The sequence below is a fragment of the Epinephelus moara genome, chromosome 13, assembly GCF_006386435.1.
Source record: "Epinephelus moara isolate mb chromosome 13, YSFRI_EMoa_1.0, whole genome shotgun sequence".
Classification (NCBI taxonomy): Eukaryota; Metazoa; Chordata; class Actinopteri; order Perciformes; family Serranidae; genus Epinephelus; species Epinephelus moara.
In genome coordinates this window covers 5,006,759-5,026,902 of record NC_065518.1, presented here as the reverse complement: position 1 = coordinate 5,026,902, position 20,144 = coordinate 5,006,759, and the positions used below count along the sequence as shown (strand labels likewise).

The 20,144-nt window shown below is 40.9% G+C and overlaps 2 protein-coding genes across 3 annotated transcripts in view; one reads left to right on the top strand and one right to left on the bottom strand.

The window, feature by feature from the left end:
- Positions 1-10,872, top strand: part of asah2 (N-acylsphingosine amidohydrolase 2) — a 19,171-nt gene extending 8,299 nt beyond the window's left edge. For both annotated transcript variants that reach the window (XM_050059356.1, XM_050059357.1), the window contains 17 exons: positions 732-908; positions 1,561-1,688; positions 1,779-1,856; positions 1,981-2,101; positions 3,253-3,378; positions 3,472-3,558; positions 3,871-3,975; positions 4,799-4,880; positions 4,958-5,073; positions 5,212-5,306; positions 6,486-6,525; positions 6,610-6,708; positions 6,794-6,889; positions 8,212-8,361; positions 8,561-8,617; positions 8,752-8,840; positions 10,514-10,872. In XM_050059356.1, the coding sequence (XP_049915313.1) occupies positions 732-908; positions 1,561-1,688; positions 1,779-1,856; positions 1,981-2,101; positions 3,253-3,378; positions 3,472-3,558; positions 3,871-3,975; positions 4,799-4,880; positions 4,958-5,073; positions 5,212-5,306; positions 6,486-6,525; positions 6,610-6,708; positions 6,794-6,889; positions 8,212-8,361; positions 8,561-8,617; positions 8,752-8,840; positions 10,514-10,712 (1,845 nt within the window). In that variant the 3' untranslated portion in view covers positions 10,713-10,872. The remainder of the gene's footprint in view (positions 1-731; positions 909-1,560; positions 1,689-1,778; positions 1,857-1,980; positions 2,102-3,252; positions 3,379-3,471; positions 3,559-3,870; positions 3,976-4,798; positions 4,881-4,957; positions 5,074-5,211; positions 5,307-6,485; positions 6,526-6,609; positions 6,709-6,793; positions 6,890-8,211; positions 8,362-8,560; positions 8,618-8,751; positions 8,841-10,513) is intronic.
- A 1,344-nt stretch (positions 10,873-12,216) lies between these two features.
- fam13c (family with sequence similarity 13 member C) overlaps positions 12,217-20,144 on the bottom strand; it is a 14,593-nt gene continuing 6,665 nt past the window's right edge. The window contains exons 7-11 of the mRNA XM_050059408.1: positions 19,524-19,607; positions 18,672-18,767; positions 18,315-18,526; positions 17,818-17,919; positions 12,217-16,306 (exon numbers count right to left, since the gene is read on the bottom strand). Coding sequence (XP_049915365.1) covers positions 16,183-16,306; positions 17,818-17,919; positions 18,315-18,526; positions 18,672-18,767; positions 19,524-19,607 — 618 coding nt within the window. The 3' untranslated portion in view covers positions 12,217-16,182. The remainder of the gene's footprint in view (positions 16,307-17,817; positions 17,920-18,314; positions 18,527-18,671; positions 18,768-19,523; positions 19,608-20,144) is intronic.

The window sequence follows — 20,144 nt, the reverse complement described above, 5'->3', positions numbered from 1 at the left end:
ATTCTGACCAATCAAGAGCAGCTTTCTCACACAAGGCATTTGATCTGGTCTTCTTGTAAATGCTGCCGTGAGAACACGAACCAACTCTAGGCAATTATACAACTTTGGAACAACATGAGTCCCTGATTCAGACCAAAGGAGACGACTCTAGGGCTGACAGCAGACTTAAAATAACATTGTTACTGACGTAATATATGACAGCAGACTTAAAATAACATTGTTACTGACGTAATATAACATCAGGATGACAAACACCACATATTTCACGTATGTCACATGACATATGTGAAATATGTGGTGTTTGTCGTCCTATCTACGCTGTTATTAAAACAACATGATTGACTTTGGGTTTCGTACAGGTCATGAACAGCAGTCTCCCAGGTGTCCGGAGTTTGTTTGACCCATCCACCTCCACCGCCAACCTGCCCGATATGCTCTTTTTACGTACAGTACATGCCCATATCAACAAATACTGCCACCCGGGTCATCTTATATTGCTGCTTGAGGGTGGCACCTCTGTTTATTGGGGTCTGACGCCAACAGGCCACTGACTAAGCATTGGTATTTGACGTTAGGAAGCATTAATAAAGAGCTTTTTTTTTTAAAAAGTACAAGGTTTGAGAGATTATTTAAAAGATGTTCGATTCAGCAAAATAAGGATAAAAATGAAAAATAAAAAAATGAGAATAAGGAATTATGTATAAAACAAAACTGTGTGTTTGTGCATGCAGGTTCTACAGGCACTGCAGGAGAAGTATGGAGATCTGTACCGTCAGGATAACGTGGTTCTAAGTGGGACTCACACTCACTGTGGACTGGGCGGATATTTCCAGTACACACTGTTTATGCTCAGCAGTAAAGGTTACATCAAGGAGTCCGTCAAGCCTCTGGTCAACGGCATCGTCAAGGTGTGTGTGTGATTTATTGATCGCTTCATTTCAGCACCTTACACACAGTCAGACGCAACATACAGCTGCAGAGGTGGAATAAAACAACATACTTAAGAATTATCAAACCTTGTTTCCAGTATATAGACATAGCCTGATCCATTGAAACCCTGTTTTCAGAGTATAGACATTCCCAGTCATAACCATTTAAGAATATCAAACTTTGTTTTCAGAAGGTAGACACGGCCTGATGTAACCTTGAGTTGTATTTATAAATGTAAAACCCTTTTATCTCCAGAGCATAGACATAGCCCAACATAACATAATACTGTAGCCTACTTCTGAAAGTAAAACTGTTTCCAGAGCATAGATACATACAATATACTATATATAGTACCTTAGTATATCATACTATAGTATGTACTATGTAATAATAATTTAAACCTTTGTGTCCAGAGCATAGACACAACCCAACATAACATAAAACTGTACTTCTTAAAGTACAACCTTGTTTCCAGGGTATAGATATAATATGTAAGATATAATATATTGCTGTAGTATGTAATACTATAGTATGTACTATGTATTATTAATTTAAACATTTGTTTCCAGAGCAGAGACATAACCCAGCACATTACAAAGCTGTATTCTGAAACTATGACCTTGTTCCCAGAGTATAGACGTAGCCCATGGTAACATGAAGCCAGGCAGGATTTACAGGAGCAGAGGAGAGCTGGACGACAGCAGCATCAACAGAAGTCCTCACTCCTATCTGAACAACCCTGAGGACGAGAGACAGAGGTACATAACGACGAGACAGAGAGACACAGAGGGAATTATTAGTTTAACGGTAAACTAAATAATTGATGAGTGCTGTTATCGATCCTTCAGGTATAAGTGGAACACAGATAAACAGGTGGTGGTGCTGAAGTTCACTGATCTGGATGGAGGCGGGATCGGTATGCTCAGGTGAAAACACACAGCATCCTCCTGTAATTAAAGAATAACAGTGTTACAGTGATTAAATTAAAATGAATGAAGTCATAGCCCTGCACTGGTCTGACTCTAACTATGACTCCGTCCATACTGACAGCTGGTTCGCTGTCCACGCCGTCAGCATGAACTACACTAACCTCATGGTGAGCAGCGACAACATGGGCTACGCCTCCTACCTCCTGGAGCAGGACAAGAACCCTGGAGAGCTACCTGGACAGGTGACAGGACCCCGCTGATGTGATGAGGTCACTCTGGAATCAGCTGTTGATGTTTGTCTTATTCAGCTGTTGCTCTGACGGATCTTTTACCTTTTCTCCACACTCGTGCTGGCTTGTTTTGTTTTGATTCAAAACATCAGCCAAGTGCGGCGAGGTTTGTGTGTCCATTACAACAGGGCCACCTGCTTGATGGTGTGTCTATAACTGATGTAGCCTACATCTTCTCTTGAGGGATGACGTTTAAAAGCAGCGGGCTGTGTGTTTGGATTACATGAACAGAATTAATGATGTGGTGAACGATAATTCATCATCATGAGACTCAAATCTGTCAAACATGGATTTGTCTTGTTGTCCCTGGTTAAACCTTGTGGAGATGTCCACCTATAATATAATTTAAGGTGGAAGTAACAGACAACTTTTTAACTAGCTAGCTAACGCTGTCCGTTTATTAACTCCATAATCACAACAGAATATAGAAACTTTGACTGCTGCTCATTTTAGAAAGGACACCACAAGAAACATGTTCTTTGTTTTAGATTAATAAACAGATGATGGATCATCATTTGTCTCGAGCTGTCAGTGATCAGCCGTAGGGAGCACGCTAGCTACATTAGCTACATCGCTAATGTTAGCGAACCTTTCATTTTCCCTGCCTGGATGCAGATGAACCGATCTGAACACACACTATAGGTTTTCTTGCGGTGTCCTTTCTAAAGTGAGCAGTGGTGGAAGTTAATATATTTTGTTATGATCAAGGTGTTAATAAGCACACAGTGTTAGCTAGCTAGCATGCTAGCACGTTGATAAGTTGTACTTACATATTAAATTATATTAACACGTCTCCACAAATATTAATCAAAGACAATAAGCCATATCCATGCTTAACAAACGTTACTTATGATAATTTATCTTTCACCATGTAAATAATTAAGTAATTAAAATAAGCAAAACACTCCCTCCTCTATTGGTCGTCCAGCAGTGATTAGCCTAAATACCGAGATTCTAATTAAATGAAGACCAATTTTTTTTCCCCACTACACGTAGATCATAAACTCATGGATATAGAAACTCAACTCGGTGTGGCATGGCAAAATAGTATTTCTCTCTGTGATATGCAGTCTGTGTGTGTGTGTGTGTGTGTTCACTCTCAGGGAGGCTTCGTTGCTGGTTTCTCCTCCAGTAACCTCGGCGACGTCAGTCCGAACACCAAAGGGCCTCACTGTATGAACACCGGGCTGCCCTGTGACTACCTGAACAGCTCCTGTCCTGTAGGAGGGGTAAACAAACACACACACACACACACACACACACACACACACACATATTCAGTACTATCACCAGATGCTAAACAGGAAGTGTGTGTCTGTCAGACTATGATGTGCAAGGCGTCTGGACCTGGGGAAGACATGTTTGACAGCACGAGGATCATTGGACACAACATCTACAGGACGGCCAAGGTACCTGTCTGTCAGTCTTATTAATAATTAGTAAAACTACTTAATTTAGATAAAAATTAATGAATGTAATCAATGAAAAGTCCTCACAAGTGTGACACTTGTTGTAACAACATTGTGGGGACATCAAACATTTTACCACAGTGCTTTGTGGGGACTTACATTCCTTATAGGGACAAAAACCCATGTCCCCACAAGGTGTACTTTTTACTCTAAGGTGAGGACCTGGTTTTTGATCATGGTTGAATCAAAAATGAATCCAGTGTCTTCACAGCTGGTAAAATGTCTGAATGTGTGTGTTGCTGCCCCTTGTAGGAGCTGTATGCTAACGCAACTGAAGAGGTGACCGGCTTCGTTCACTCGGCCCATCAGTGGGTCAACATGGCGGATGTCACTCTTCATATCAACGACACACACACGGTCAGCAAACATATCATTCAAAACAGGTTTCAGCCACACTCCCAAACTTTTTAAAACCATTTCCCAAACTATACCTCAATCTGTAAGTGTGTGTCACATGACCAAAAACAGCCAATTGAGAGGCATACCAAGGGTGGAAATGAAGAATAATCTATTCCTTTAGCTCTTTAATGTAATTACATAGTTTTCGATAATCAATAAAATACCATACATATTCAATTTTTTTAGTGTAGATTCTTTTACACATCAAGTTTATTTAATTTATGTAGTCATAACAAAAGTTATCTCTCTGGGACCGCCAGTGTTACTTGAATAAGTAAACACTGACCAACGGGACCAGACTGGCCGACCCGTATGCTCTCACTCAGTGGATGGATGATGTCACAGGAAGCCAATCTTACAAAGGAGGACCACACTTGTTTGTTTTGCTATGGAAGCTAACGTTAGCTAATGTGCTAAAAAGTTAGCGTTCCAGAGAGATCCAATATTCCTCTTAATCCCTCCCCAGTTTCTGATGAGGTGGACATGATAACCCTTAATACACAAGGGTCGATAAGAATATGAATCGAGCCACTCAACATTCTGCTGAGAAAGTCTCTGTTCCAAGGCTGGATCTTAGTTATTATCAGTGTTACAAATATGAATTTAAATTAAGTTTTGTTTTTACTTCTGGAACAAAACCTGAAAGTTTCAGTTTTGGCTCTCTGCTGGTGTGATCAAGGACGCAGAGACATCTGAGATTTAACTCTTTTTTACTGGGTTCATGTTTGTTTGTCTCTCAACAGACATCAATATTTGTGTGTAATATATCTCTGTGTATCAGGTCAGCACATGTAAACCAGCTCTGGGTCACAGTTTTGCAGCAGGAACGACAGATGGAGGAGGAGACCTCAACTTCACTCAAGGTGACTCTACTGTGGTTTTGTCAGGCTGCTTTTATTAGTTTGGATCCCTGTAAACCCGACCCTCCCTCTCTCTGTAGGCGCTGTGGAGGGCGACCCATTCTGGGACGGGATCATAGGCGGTCTCCTGGGTAAGCCGTCCAAGGAGACGCAGGAGTGTCATCATCCCAAACCGATCCTGTTCAACACGGGGGAGGTGAGGACAAGCTTTACAACGGATGAAACTGTGATGTGATGGTGTTGAATGATGTGAAGTTTTTGGTGTGTTATTTGCTAACACACAACTGTTTTATGTTGTGTGCGTCTGTCTGTGTGTGTGTGTGTGTCTGTGCAGATGAACTGGCCTCTGCCGTGGCATCCTCAGATCGTCGACGTTCAAATCCTCACCGTTGGCTCTGTAGCTGTCGTCGCTGTCCCTGGAGAGATGACGTACCAGCCTTTTACTAATACTACAATATTAATACATCATACTACTAAAAAAAATACCACTAAAAACACTGAATTATAATACATAATACTACTGATAAAAATACACAATACAATTTAAAATACACACTGTGAATGGTAGTACATAATACTACTGTTGAAAATACATAAAAGGAATAATAATACATACTGTAATACAACTCAGATCTACTTCTCACTTGGCGAGTGTATTGCTGAGGACCAAAAGACACCCAGTGTTAAAAACTGGACATGTACACGTTCAATATCAGTCAATTTAGATTTAACAAGTGAACAACTCTGTTGCTCTTTGCCGCAGTGGGGGCGGGGCTTCAGGGCTCTGCAGAGAGTCAAACATGTCTCACTCAATCTATTTAACCTGTTTTTGACCACGGGTAGCCGTGACTTGGCTGTGTCTTTCTTTGCCACACTAACTCATAACTAGGGCTATCAAGTGATTAAAAAAATATTCTAATTAATTACATGTTCTGTGATAAATTAACCTGACTTAATCGCATACATCAACTTATAACCACAGTGCTTATCGGTGCTTAAGTCACTAATACACTTATTTGGAAATTACAAAATCTACTAAGTGTTTTTCAATCAGTGTTTTTAACTGAGAGTAGCCGTGACTTGATTTAGTAATTTAGAGGTAAATGTAGTAGTACAGTGATTTAGTTATTGAGTCCCTTGGGGGTCTTTTGTAAGTTATTTCAGGGTACAATGAGTCTGAATAACATAATTCAATATCTAAACATTATAATAAATCTAGAACTGTTTGGGGCCCAGGTGTTTTGTTCAGGACCAAAGGAAACAATGCTGAGTATTGCAAGCAGTAATACTACCCACCAAACACTTAGTCCATTTCAAACAGGCATGTTTTCAATGAGAACTGCACTAATACTACAAATTAAAATACATAATACTACTGATAATACATGATACTAGTATACAAATATAAGATTACAATTACACGGCTGATAATGTAACTGATAATTGATAATCAGTGCGTTAATCACACTCAATATTAGTTTCAGTTTTCTAATCACACTGGCAATACACTGGTAACCATGGGAACCGTTCCCCCACTACCTGCCACCCCTCATGACATCCCTTCTGCCTCGCCCCCTCACCTTGTTTCTTTGCTCTGCACACTTACAGCACCATGTCAGGGAGGAGGTTAAGAGAAGCCGTCAAACAGGTGAGACACAACAAGGACACAAACATCAGCACCATTTAACACCTGAAACACGTCATGTGATGATACTGTGTGTGTGTGAGATAGGAGCTCGAGTCAGAGGGGGAATTCCAGGACTCGGAGGTGGTTATTGCAGGCCTGAGTAACGTGTACACTCACTACATCACCACCTATGAAGAGTACCAGGTAGGCGGCAGCTGAGGCTCATGGGTACTGTAGTGTAAATAATTCACATCAACGGTTGTTATAAACTGTGAACTGTTTTTTTCAGGTGCAGCGGTATGAAGGAGCCTCCACCATCTATGGTCCACACACGCTCAGTGCCTACCTGCACAAGTACCGAGGCCTGGCCAGAGCCATCGCACAGGTGAGACCAGCCGGATTACACCTTTAATGATTAGCACTGATACAAGCCTTTTACTGGAAGGAGTGGATGAAAAACACTCTTCTTACACTAGGTTTCTACTGTGTTACTGATTGCTGTAATTTGCATCACAATCCGCACTCCTACTTGGACTCATAACTTAGTCAAATCTGAGCACACAGACATGAAACATTTTTAGGGTCTGAGCACCACGCATTTTTGAGGGCCTAAAGGCTCTCTAAAAGTCATGAAGCTTTGGGCACACATCACGTCTGGTGAAAAACTTGATATTTTAGGGGTCTCATGCTTGGGCGCAAAAAATGGCTCAGTAGCGCCCCCAACAAAATTTCAACGAAGCAGCCCCGGAAGTTAGTTTCACCTACATGTACAAAGATTGGTAGGCACATGTGACGTCGTATGACATACAAAAAAGTCTCTTGGAGCCATACCCTAAACCTGGAGTCAGCCATTTTGAATCTACTGGGCAATTTTGGTGCATTTTTGGCCATTTCCATGGGATGTAGTTTGACGAACTCCTCCTACAGATTAGATTCAATTGACTTCAAAATTGGTGTGTACCATTTTAAGACACTGGACATCAAAAGTTGCTTAAAGCTTGAGTTTTCGTCAAACTGTGCAACCATGGGAAGGCGTCAAACTTCCATGTTTTACCACCACACAGGAAGTGGTTTATTACTCAAGCACACATTGTCCAGTCTGCCCCAAACACGTATTGTAAGGCTCATGTAAATTAGGTGTAATGGTGATGGCGCCACCTTCTGGCAACAGGAAGTACGTCTTTTCAGTTTTCAATTGATGTACAGAAATTTGATGAATAATTGTCTTCTCCAGTACTACGGAGTGGAAACAGGAAGTAGCACAAAATGTAAAATAGGTCATTCCAGCTCCCAGACTCGATGAAGGATATGCCATCTCACTCCTGCATCCACGGTCTGACTTTCACAGAAATGAACTGCTGCATCAGCCGGCCTCCTGCCAGCGTGCCCGAGTTGCGCAGAGGTGCGAGGGCCCGTTCATCGCTGCTTGCACCTTTAATTTTTCAAATTAATGTCATTAACACTTTCCAGCAATGTCACTTTCTCTTTTGTCCATTGTGAACAAACGTCAATAAATCCACTTAGAAGTTATCGAAACAGACACTGCAGAACCTTCCTGAGAATTATCACATTTTTAAGTGTTCTTTAGGATCAAAGTAATCCAGAGATAGTTGTCTGAACATCCATGGGTACACTGCAAACAGGAGCTGCTAACAGCTAATTCAGCATACAGCTGTCCTACATGTGTCATTGTTTTTATGTCTTCAGGACAGAGTGTCGGACCTGCCGACCGGCCCTCAGCCTCCCTTCTTTCAGAAGAATCTCTTCAATCTGCTGCCTGATGCACCCATTGACAAAAAACCAAAGAACAGCAGATTTGGAGATGTCCTGCAGCAGGTTTACCCCATCTACAGACAGGTAGGACATTCATAATTACATCTTTTGTGGCATCCCTCAGGGCTCAATACTCAGCCCAATTTGTTTCAGTGTGAATATGCTGCTGCCCTTTGCTCATTTTGCTCTATCAATTTAAACTAAATTGGTTTTCTACCATCGTTATGCCGACGACACCCTGCTGTTTTTATATGAACATCAAGTATTTTAATGTGTGTTTCAGGGTGATGTTGTCTCCGTCACGTTCGTAGCAGGAAACCCAAGGAATTCAGGAGACATCGTAAGGACCAGAAACTGCTCTATCTTTACTCCTTAGTTTTGTATTTGTTTAGTTGATCCTCAGTCTCTTTGTTACCTTCTTTGTTTCTTGCTTTCTGTTTTCTCTAACCTCCTTTGTGTTTTCATCCGTTACAGAGAGACAAAACTTTTGTTACTGTGGAGATTTATGACAACAGAACAGACACCTGGGAGGTCGTCCACACTGATGCATCATGGGAGACTAGGTAAGTTAGTGCGTGGTAGATGAGTACTCTATGTGAAGGCCAGGGGTGGAAGAAGTTTTCAGATCCTTCACATAAAGGAGCAGTGTGTTGGATTTTGTGGCATCTTGTGGTAAGAATTGCGGATTGCAACCAGCTGAAACTTCTTTCATGTGCCAAGTATGAACTCCTGGTAAGAATTCCTTCAGTGGTTATTCTTAAGGAGGTTTTTATCGGGCACCAAAAAATCTGCAAAGGTCTCTTTCTCTCCAGATCAAACAGACCAGCTGATTTAAACCAGTAAAAACACTTAATATTGCAGTGACACATTGAGAATCTGTGTTTCTAGGATGCCGTTCTGCTCGTGGAGGGGCTACGAACTACGGGAGCAGACGCAAAAAAATGCGAATGGCTCTATCTAGAACCAGTGTTTAGTTTGTCTGTTCTGGGCTACTGTAGAAACATGGCGATGCAACATGGCGATTTACACAAAAAAATTTTTTTTTATTCTATTTCATTTCTGCCAATTTTTACCCTAAATCCTACACACTTAACCCTTCAGTAGATGTACTAATACTACACTGTAAAAGTACCGTGTTACAGTAAAAGTCCTGCATTGAAAATGCTAGAAGCTCAACCCTGATTCCAAATAGTTGGAATGTTGTGTAAAGTCCAGTTCAGACCAAAGACTCGCGACGAGAAGAAACCATTTTATAATGCTGCAGAGAAAAGTGTCAGCTGTGTGAATTGGCCAGTCTGAGCTCGACTCAAGCCGGTTCAGCTGGTCAAATGGCCGGCGGCTGGTTTTAAAGCACGTCACCTGTTTCAACAGCCAGTCATCTTGTAGTGAAGTCCCCTGCTTGCTGCAGCAGGTGCTCCGTCCCCGCCGAGCCCTCTGTTTCCCTCCTCACGATGTGCCGGTGTCGGACGGTGGGTCGCTGCTGCTGGCTGTATGTGTTTATGCCCCCCAACACGCACACATTTTCACTGACTGATGAATTGGCGCTGCTTATTTATATTATTGTGGCGTATTGATTATGAATACAGTCCATCTGATGCTGGTTTTGTTTCATCACTGTAGCCAGTATCTCACTATCACTATCCTCATTCAGATTTTAAGAAGCTACAAATTATATTCAGCCACAAAATAAGTCTAAAAAGCTGCAAATCAGAACGGAAGTACAGAGAGTTGTTGACTAGAGATGATACGCCGTCTCATGGTGGTCACTTCCTGTCAACGTTACAGATCAGAAGTACAGAGAGTTGTTGACTAGAGATGATACACCGTCTCATCGTGGTCACTTCCTGTGAACCGGCAGCTTTTCACAACGTTATAGAACGGTGCATTGCAGGTAGTCGCCTGTTTCAACACAAATCTTTGGTCTGAACTGGGCTTAAAACATAAATAAAACAGAACACATTGGTCTGCAAATCCTTTTTTGACATATATTAAATTCAATACAGTACAGAGACAAAATATTTAATGATATTTAATGACCACTTTGTTATTCTGCAACACGTTTCAAAAGAAGTTGAGACAGGGTCATATTTACCATTGTGTTACATCACCTTTTCTTTTGACAACACTTTGTCAAAATGTGTGATCTTATAACTGGTCAGTATGGTAATTTTACCTGGCTGACACTAACCTTTAACTCCAGTTGTCATCAAGGATTTTAAATGACGTCTCTCCACAGGTTTCACTGGCTGAAGGGTTCAAACCAGCAGAGTAACTCCACCATTGAGTGGCACATTTCCCCGTCGGCCCCCAGCGGCTACTACAGGATCAAACACTTCGGACACTACAAACAGCGGAAAAATCTGAAACCCGTCATCACACCGTACGAAGGCACGTCAGACGTCTTCAGAGTCACTGCCAGCTTTTACTATCAGTGAGATCATCAATACCTGCAAGGTCCCAACTGATCATGGAGAAACTCACAGAAAGCCCCCAGAACATTATGGAACAACTCTGGTCTCTTTTTGTTTCCACAACCTGAAACGAAACACACTCACAAGCTCATGATACAAACAACACAACAGGAAACTGTGGAAATAAAACAGCTATCATACCTCATGAGTCCCAGTGCTTGAATTCATTAATTAAGGCGAAACATTTTTCTGCAGTCAAATTTAAATATACTGAGTCTAAAAATGCAAAAGTTTGGGCACCTCTGGTCAAAATTTTACTTACTGTGAACAGTTGACTAAGTAGAAGATGAACTGATCTCCAAAAGACATGAAGTTAAAGATGAAACATGCTTTTCATCATTTTAGATGAGTGTATTATTTATTTATTTTTAAATACAATTTTAGAGTAAAAAAGAAAGAAAAGGAGCACCGTCCAAAAGTTTGGGAACTTCAAGACATTTGAGCTGTGAGACAACTTTTTCCAGGGTCTCAGACCTTAATGAGCTTGTTAGGGCTCTAGCTTGTTCACAGTCATCGTTAGCAAAGGCCAGGTGATGCTAATTTCAAAGCTTTACAAATCCTCTGACTCCTGAAAGCTTGTCCCAACAATCAGCAGCCATGGGCTCCTCTAAACAGCTGCTGAGCACTCTGAAAACTGAAAGACCTGATGAAGACTATAAGAAGATAGCAAAGTGTTTTCAGGGAGCTGTTTCCTCAGTTGGTCATGTCATTAAGAAATGGCAGTTAACAGGAACTGTGGAGGTCAAGCTGAAAACTTTGTGAGGGATTGTTAGACAGGAAGAGTGGTGGTGCACTGTTCTACTGCGCAGACACACCTGGACAGGTGTGACCTTCATGGAAGAGTCATCACAAGAAAACCTGTTACAGACAGGGGCGGATGGATGAGACAAAGGGACACCTGTCCACCTGTTACAGATGGGGATGGATGGATGATGCTCCAGTGACACGGGGAACATTTCACAGGTAGAGGGAAGAATGGATTCAGTTAAATTCCAGACATCACAGCATCTGTAAAACAGCTGAAGATGAAGAGAGGACAATGATCCATAACACACCTCCAAATCCACAATGGACGACCTCAAGAGGAGCCAGCTGAAGGTTAGGCCACATCCCTCACAGTCCCCCGACCTAAACATCTGTGGATAGACCACATCCCTCACAGTCCCCCGACCTAAACATCTGTGGATAGAGCTCAAAGAGCAGAGCATGAAGATGACCCAAGAAGAAATCCTCCAAACAAGAACTCAAAGACTCTGAGCTGGATACAAACAGGGTTTAGAAGAAGGGGGCGCTACTGAGCACTGACCATGCAGGTCAGTTATTTTGAAACTGTAAAAGGTTTAAATGAACAATTAGTCTTGCTTAAAATATTAAAGAAAAGTGTCATCTTTAACATTTTGTCTTTTGGAAATCAGTTCATCTTTTACTTGCTGAGTTTTTTACAGTAAACCAAACTTTGCCCAGGGGTGCCCAAACGTCTGCATGTAACTTTATAGCAATAAAAATGACAAAATTCTGTTGATAGCAAAAATATTTATTTTAAACTCGTCTGTATAGAAATTTGTCGAGCAAACCAGAACAGCACAACAACAGGAGACTTTTTAATCATCACAGCATGAAGTCAGGCATGATAAGGTCATAACATCAACACTGATGTGTCATGAAAGTTCGGGACAGAAAACCGTCGTAAGATTTTACCTCAGTGGGAAATGTTTGAGACACATTTTACCACCGACATCAAGGATACACAAAATATTTCACCTCTGTCACATATATCCAGGTGTTTGTTGTCTGGTGGCCAAACTCAACCCTCTCTATTTGACATTAGGTTTCTTTAGTTTTCCCAATGTTTTGCGATGAAAATGCATCATTTTCTTTTCTTCTCAGGATGTCTTGTTGACAGGTGAGCGTACGAAGCTCGGGATTTAATCTGGGTTGATACTGGACGGTAGGGGTTAACAAGAGTCCTGCTGTATCTACTGCGTAGGTTTTGATTTACAGTCGAGCACCAGATTTCACCTCCGCAACACGAGACGCATGTGTTCTACATGATGTGTTATATTCCCCACAGTAACATGTTTACATTCTGTCATTGACTTCATGATAAAGAGACAGAAGGTTTTCACATCTTGGTTCTGTGTTCACTTGACCCCAAAGTCCAGTTCGTTGGATTAGTGTGAACACTGTGTACTGTACCTGGGCACAGTACGCCAATCAGACTCAAGTCCACTTGAAAAGGTGACCCTGAGTTCTGTTCATGTGTATCCTGGTACAGTACACATTAGGTGTGAATACCAACTGTACCAAAACACAAGAACTGCACTGCTATTGAACGTGACTACAAGTCATTTTAACAGTTTCAATTTAATACTGTTGCCTTTATATCACATGGCAGCAAAGTCAGAGCGGCAGACAGACCAAGATCCAACTTCCAGCAGTCATACTCACAAATCAGTCGCATCGTATGTAATATGAAAACGTCTGTAACACAGAAGGCTTTCACATCAGGGACCCAGAGCAAGCTCTGAGTACACCTGACCCCAACATCCAGTTGTTTTAATTAGTGTGAACACTGTCAGTGTGCCGACCTGTGTCAATTGGTACATGTGTACTATGGTACGGTTCGCATCAGGTGTGAAAACCAACCGTAGTACACCTGAAAGTGGACTGCTTTTAACGTGAGCAGTAGTCGGCACGTAGAGTTGCAAAGGCATATCTCAGCACCGTTAGGCTCCCTTGAAATCTGTACATGTAGCACTCGCCCATCTCATCCTCTGAACTGCACGGCCATGGGTGGTACAGTAGGAAGGTAGGCGAGAAGGTCGTTCTTGACCTTGTCTCCATAATATAAACTGTAGTAGTTCCATAATGTGAGGGTCGACTCCATTGTTCGGGCTCGGGATTGGTGTGCTTTTCTACACTGTAGCAGCAACATCAACAAATATGACGTAGATGATGACGCACGATTTCTCTGTGTTACCATGGAGACGAGCGTCGGCTTGCATTTAACAAAATGTCTGCAGTATGATCACTGTTTGACGTTTGTTTTAAAAAGGAGAAAACTACTAAATCTAACTTCCTTCCTGTCATCTTCACTCTCAACAAGCTCCATCACAAACATGAAAACACAAGCAGCCAATCACAGTCCGTGCAGCCCTGACAGTGCATCAGCCACATTGAAGGCGACGATGTAACTTCTGAAATGTCGTATGTAGCTGCCGTAGGTGCGATGTAACCTCTTCACTCTCAAGGAAATAGCTCACCTGCCTGTTCACCAACACCAGCACTGATCTTTAACAACGGACCATATTGCATATTAAACATTAGACTTTGGATAAAAATAATTTCCCTTTTTCAACATAAAGTGCTATGATATATATATATATATATATATATATACCAATGCATTCATCTCTCCAAAGCATTATTTTCCAACATATGTTGACATACACAAGACTAACAATAAGTTGTACATTGCATCTTTGTCCCAAACGTTTCTAGTCCAAACACACATTTTAGTTGAACTTCATCAGCTCCCTCAGAGGCAAACTCTGAATGTTGTTTAATGTTGTTGAGAGGAAGCCAAACTCTCTTCTTCATCTTGCAAACCCCCGGTGACAGATTAAAGTGCTCTCAGTTCGATACACACACATTTAGTCCCGTATAAAAAAATAGTTTGGTCCGTTAACTCAAACAAGATGGAGGGAACGCATGTCTGCAGTTAATTTTACCTCTGGAATCGTCTTCATCGTTGCAGACTGGAATAAATGCAGTTGTACAAAATTCAGACTTGATGCAGGTAAATAAATACTGTAGGATGCTGGTAGGCAAGTTTTCACTGACAGAATGGCAGACAGATCTCTTTTTATACCTTATAAAACTTTTCTGGAGTAACGTTATTTATAGATTTTACAGTTTGGAGAGGAAGTAGTGAGAAGTCTGTTATCGTCCAAAACTCACAAATGTAACGTTACAGAAAAAAATTAAAGTTTCCTCCAACTTGTGAGCGTCCTTTACAACATAAAGGTGTAATCCATTTGAATGTGAAAATGCTACCTTAACATGCTAAATGTGTTATACTAATATGCTAACATTAGGTTAGGCACAACTCTCTGTGACAATGTAGAACTTAATGCTAACGTGTGTCGTTCAAATGGAACTCGTGAGCTCGTGTTTATGACATGGGTACTCGTGTACATAAAGTCATGAACTCGGAGCGCTCAGAAAATGTATTTGAAAGTTTTGAATACCACGGTGAACATGACACCAACTGAACGCAGCAATAGCATTACCTGGTGTATGCTACCACGATAACCAGGTTACAACATCCTAAACCTTTCATGCTAACGTTAAAGTTACTATGCTAATGTCATGGTAGCATGTTAGCATGTAAACATTTCCTTATCAACACCCAACATGCTTACAACTGTCACATTAGCAGAGCAATGATATGTTAGCATTAGTTCTGCATACAGCTGAGTCATGCTGAGTTGTGTCTAAGCTAACATTGGACTGTTAAATAGAAATGTTTGTATGTTAAAACCGTATGTTAGTGTGAATGTAACATGATAGCACAACATCAAGATAAATCTAAGAAACATTTAGGATGTAGCATTTCCTGTTGTATGCTAACGTGATAACTGCGAGCACATTACAATGTTTCATGCTGACCCGCTAAAGTTAGAGTCAGTGTTATGGAAATATATTACACTGATGGTAGCATGTTAGCATGTAATCATTTCATTATTAAGGTCCAACATATATGATCATTATCATGGTATGTTGGCTATGTTCTACATACAGCTGTGTCATGTTATGTTGTGCCTTTGTTAGCACAACACATTTAGCATAGTCATGTTGAGTTGTGGCTAAGCTAACATTGGACTGAAACATTTAGCATGTTAACATTAAATATGGTGGTTAATGTCCGCAAGACTAACATTAAGATGTTTCTGTGACACATTTAGTATGTCACGGTAGCATGCTAGGAGCTAGGCTAGCTGTTTCCAGGCTTTATGCTACGCTTAGCTAACCAGCCTTGGCTTTAGCTTCACATTTACTGTACTGACATGAGAGTGGTATCAATTTAAACAGATAAATGGATTCCCAAAATGTTGAACTATTCTTTTAAATCAGCGTATTCCTTGATGGATGTGACAAATTATAACGGCTTTGAACCTAAAACAAAACACTGAATAATGAGGTAAAAGATGATCAAACTATAACCGACTGATGTTATTTCTTGAGCTATGCAGCTAACATAGCTGAAATAGGCTGTATTTAAATAATGGCAAGGAAAAAGCGTGGCCTCAGCCAAAACACAATCCTTTCACCACTTCCTCTTCTCTGAAAAGAAGCACATAAAAAGACCTTTTCTGCTCTCAGATAATAACATTAAAAGTTTTCAAGTGTTTTGGGGAGCTTCAGTTTCCTCTCACATGGTTTTAGGGACTTCCTGTTTGCTTAGAAGGACTTCCAGAAGACGGAGTTTCGCCTTGAGCTGTTTGTATTCCTGGTATTCCTCCTTCATCGGAGTACGATCCTCTTTTTGACAGATTCTGTCAATAAAATGTAAGAGTATCAGTGAAACTCCAGAGGAATTAAAACAAACAAAAATTGCTGTATCACTGACTTAAATAGAAAGAAAAAAAGCAACGGGCCCAGTATAGATCCTTGTGGCACTCCAAAGAAGCTTTCTGACATGACACCATCAACAACGACAAATTGTTTTCTGTCAAATATGTATAACTAACAAAATATATAAGAACAACATACTGAATTTTATATCTTTGAATGTTAGAGATAAAAATGTTATAATCAATGTAAGTCTAAAAATGCAACATCAAAGTAAGGCTGAGACGGCAAAACCCCTGAGTGTGTTCAACTCAGCATGTTTTATTGTGAATTCAGCTCATTTGTGACTGAATGAATGTGCTATGTCTTCTTTTAAAAGTCACATATCACCGCTTTAAGGATTCTTGATTTACAAGAAAAGAAAAAAGGCATTTCTCTTTTACAACTACAGATTTCGTATAATGTTTACATTAAAAAACACACAATTATGGTACTATCCAACTCATTTATATATATCCCTAAAATATCTTAGTATAATAGTAATATCTGTCATTTGTATTTACAATTTTAATGTGCTAATGTAGTGGAGTAGAAATACAAATAAGGTATTGTAAATATGAAGAACTTGAACTTTAATTGAATATTTTGGAAACTGACCCTTCGCTAAGTCCTGCCCCCGGACACAGACTGGCAAATAATAACGTAACATCGGTCCGACAACAAAATAGCTGTGCTCCATTGACTAATGCAGTCGCTTCAGATTTCCTTCATTTTCAGGCTGGTTTTGTGGATTTGGAGCTAAATGTTGTACCTGGAGCTAGTCGTGTATTCGTTGTTACCTGGAAAAAGATATACGTTTCTTCCCTGTTACCAAAACCAAAATCAAACCCTGAAAATTGTAGGGTTAGCTAGCTAGCTACTGAAGATATAGCCTACTGAATGTATACACATGCTGCTTTTGCTTTTTACTGATGATAACAGTGAAACAAAGACTGACCCTGCTGTACAGGAACCAGTGAAGGGAAGTAGGGAAGTTTTGCTGATATGCTGTAGCCTATAGTTCGGCTTTAGCTTCTAACTATCTTTGTCTTTTTAACCTGTTGTTGCTGCTGAGTCAGTTTGACATCCTGGATATATCCTTCAAACACAGACTGTAGAGCCCTCTGTCTGCTTCTTTCATTTGTCCAAATAAATGATCATATTTCTTCAGGGAGTGCGGTTAGTTACTGTTTAGGCTCCATGATTACTCTGACAGCTTGTCGGATCATCACAAAGGGGCGGGACTTAATGAAAGGTCAAATATGGAGGGATTCAGCTCCTTCTGTTTCAGATGCAAATGACAGTTATCATACTGCATTTATCAGACAACTTGTCTATCAGGTAGCTCTGCAAATTCTGATCATTATAGATTAAGCTATCCAACAATAAATACATTTGTTAAAGCTGGCTCCGCCTTGAGTCAGTTTGAGGACGCCCTGTTTGAGTCGTCTCTCACCTTCCAGTCTGGCGGTAAAACTCGTCTTCAAACTCTCTCAGAACTTTACGTCTCGTCTTCTTCTCTGCCCTTGTTTCCCGCAGACACTGCAGCAGTTGAGACCTGGTTCGGTTTGAGCACAGAGCAAAGAGGTTAATGTTGGAGGAGAAGGAGAAACCACCAAGACTGATGCTGCACACATAAAGACCAAGCTAAACCCTGATTCGTTTCCCAGACTCTGATGAAAATGTTTTACTGTGAAGCAGCTGCGTAAAAATCTCTGGATCAGCAAACCTCTGAATCTCTGTCCACAGAGAGCTGAAGTGAAACCAGAACCTCCAGTGTTGTAATGTCACTCTGACATCTCTCCATTTAATGCATGTAAAGGTCCTGTTTGTGCATGTGTGTGTGTATATGACAACGCAGTGAAAACATTGACTTTCCCTCTTGGGGATTAATAAAATTAAAAAATTAAAAAACATTAAATTAATAAAATTAAATTAAACAAACATACAGACCTGGATGCTTCGTGCAGGTTGGCCATGGTGAGAGCAGGTTGTTGATGGACGGCTTTCACCTCGTCTAATGGGGACACGAAGGCCGGGTCACTGTCCCGGTCGCTGTCCTCCTCGCCGGCAGCAGGTCGTGCCGCTCTGCGAGGAGGCGGGACGGGAAGTTCTTCGACTGTCGAGGAGCTCATTGAGTCTTCATCAGAACCATCTTCTTCTTCCTGGATGCACATCAGAGATAATTATATCCTCAGGAAGTGTAAGTCACGCTGAATGTAATGTTAGCATGCTACCAGTGTGATGATGATTGAACAGTAGACAGTGAATGTGTATGTGTGTGTGTGTGTGTGTGTGTGTGTTTCTCACTATAGTGGGGATAGTCGGGCTGGCACACAGTAAACGTTTGATCATCTGGTATCTGTCGTACAGAGGCTTCACCAGGTTCTTCTCCTGTTTACCCCCCTGAGAGAGAGAGACAGACAGGCGTTACCATAGCAACGTCTCAGTGGCTGTAGATGAATCTGAGGGGCAGTAAACTGTAGCAGTACTGTTAAAGTCCTGCAGAACCACTGATGCTTTGAAAAAAAGGGTCAAAAGGTGTCGACCCATTAAATTTATTTCACTTTCATTATGCTCCATTAAATCCTTATATTTGCCCTCTGATCTCTGGACAGCTTTTATGATTCCATGTGTTTCAAATTTGCATTTAATTAAATCACATAAAACATATTCATAGTTCATATTTTTTGGACATATGACCGTATCTTTGTTGTTTATATTTTCTCTGCTGTACATGTTCGATATTACTGAAGGGAGTAACAGAGCATTTCACTGCACAATGTAACTTACTAACTAGCTACCAAGTTAACTAACTAACTGCACAACAAACGACACAAAAAGTACCAAACTACCTAGCGTAAAACTAACTAATCAACTATCTATCTATCTAACTGGCCTGAGGTGTAGACGGACACACAGCTGGTGTGATATAACTTTAATATTTCTTTGACATTTTTCCCTGCAGAGGTGCTTTAAAAACAGAAATCCTTCACATATATTATTTTGTCTTATTTTGTTCAACGATCTGTCTGAGAAGCAGAAACAATATTCTCTTTATATTTCCACGTGTTAAGGAGCATTCGCTCTTCAGTCCTCCTCTCCATCAGCTTTGTATTTCCTGTTCCTGTACAGTTTATTGAAGAGCTGGTGACAACTCACCGGCCGCCCGTGTACACTCTCAAAGTAGAGCAGACATTTCTGCAGAGTGATCTTCTCCAACACCATCTGAGCCTGAGTCATCTCCTGCACACGGGGAATAAAACAGGGCAAACATTAAACAGGGTCTGGGGAGGATGCATGTCAACGTGCTCTGCCTTTCAGTGCGTGTCACTGTCCATACTGTGACAGTTGTACTTGATTCATGCTGTGAGGATTGAACATGTGCAGCTCTGGTTTGTTATAGACGAGATTAAAATAAATACTTCTGCTATTAACACATTTTTATTATGTTAGAATCAGCACAACATAACTTGAATCTAATTTAAGATTGATTTATCCTGATGGAATTGTTTGTGCCTTAAACTGCTCAACTGCTATACACTCATCGCCCACTTTATTAGGTACACCTGTTCAACTGCTCGTTAACACAAATAGCTAATCAGCCAATCAGGTGTCAGCAGCTCATTAACATTTAATCATGTAGACATGGTGAAGAGGAGCTGCTGAAGTTCAAACGGAGCATCAGAATGATGAAGAAAGGTGATTTAAGTGACTTTGAATGTGGCATGGTTGTTGGTGCCAGACGGGCTGGTCTGAGTATTTACTGGGATTTTCAGCACA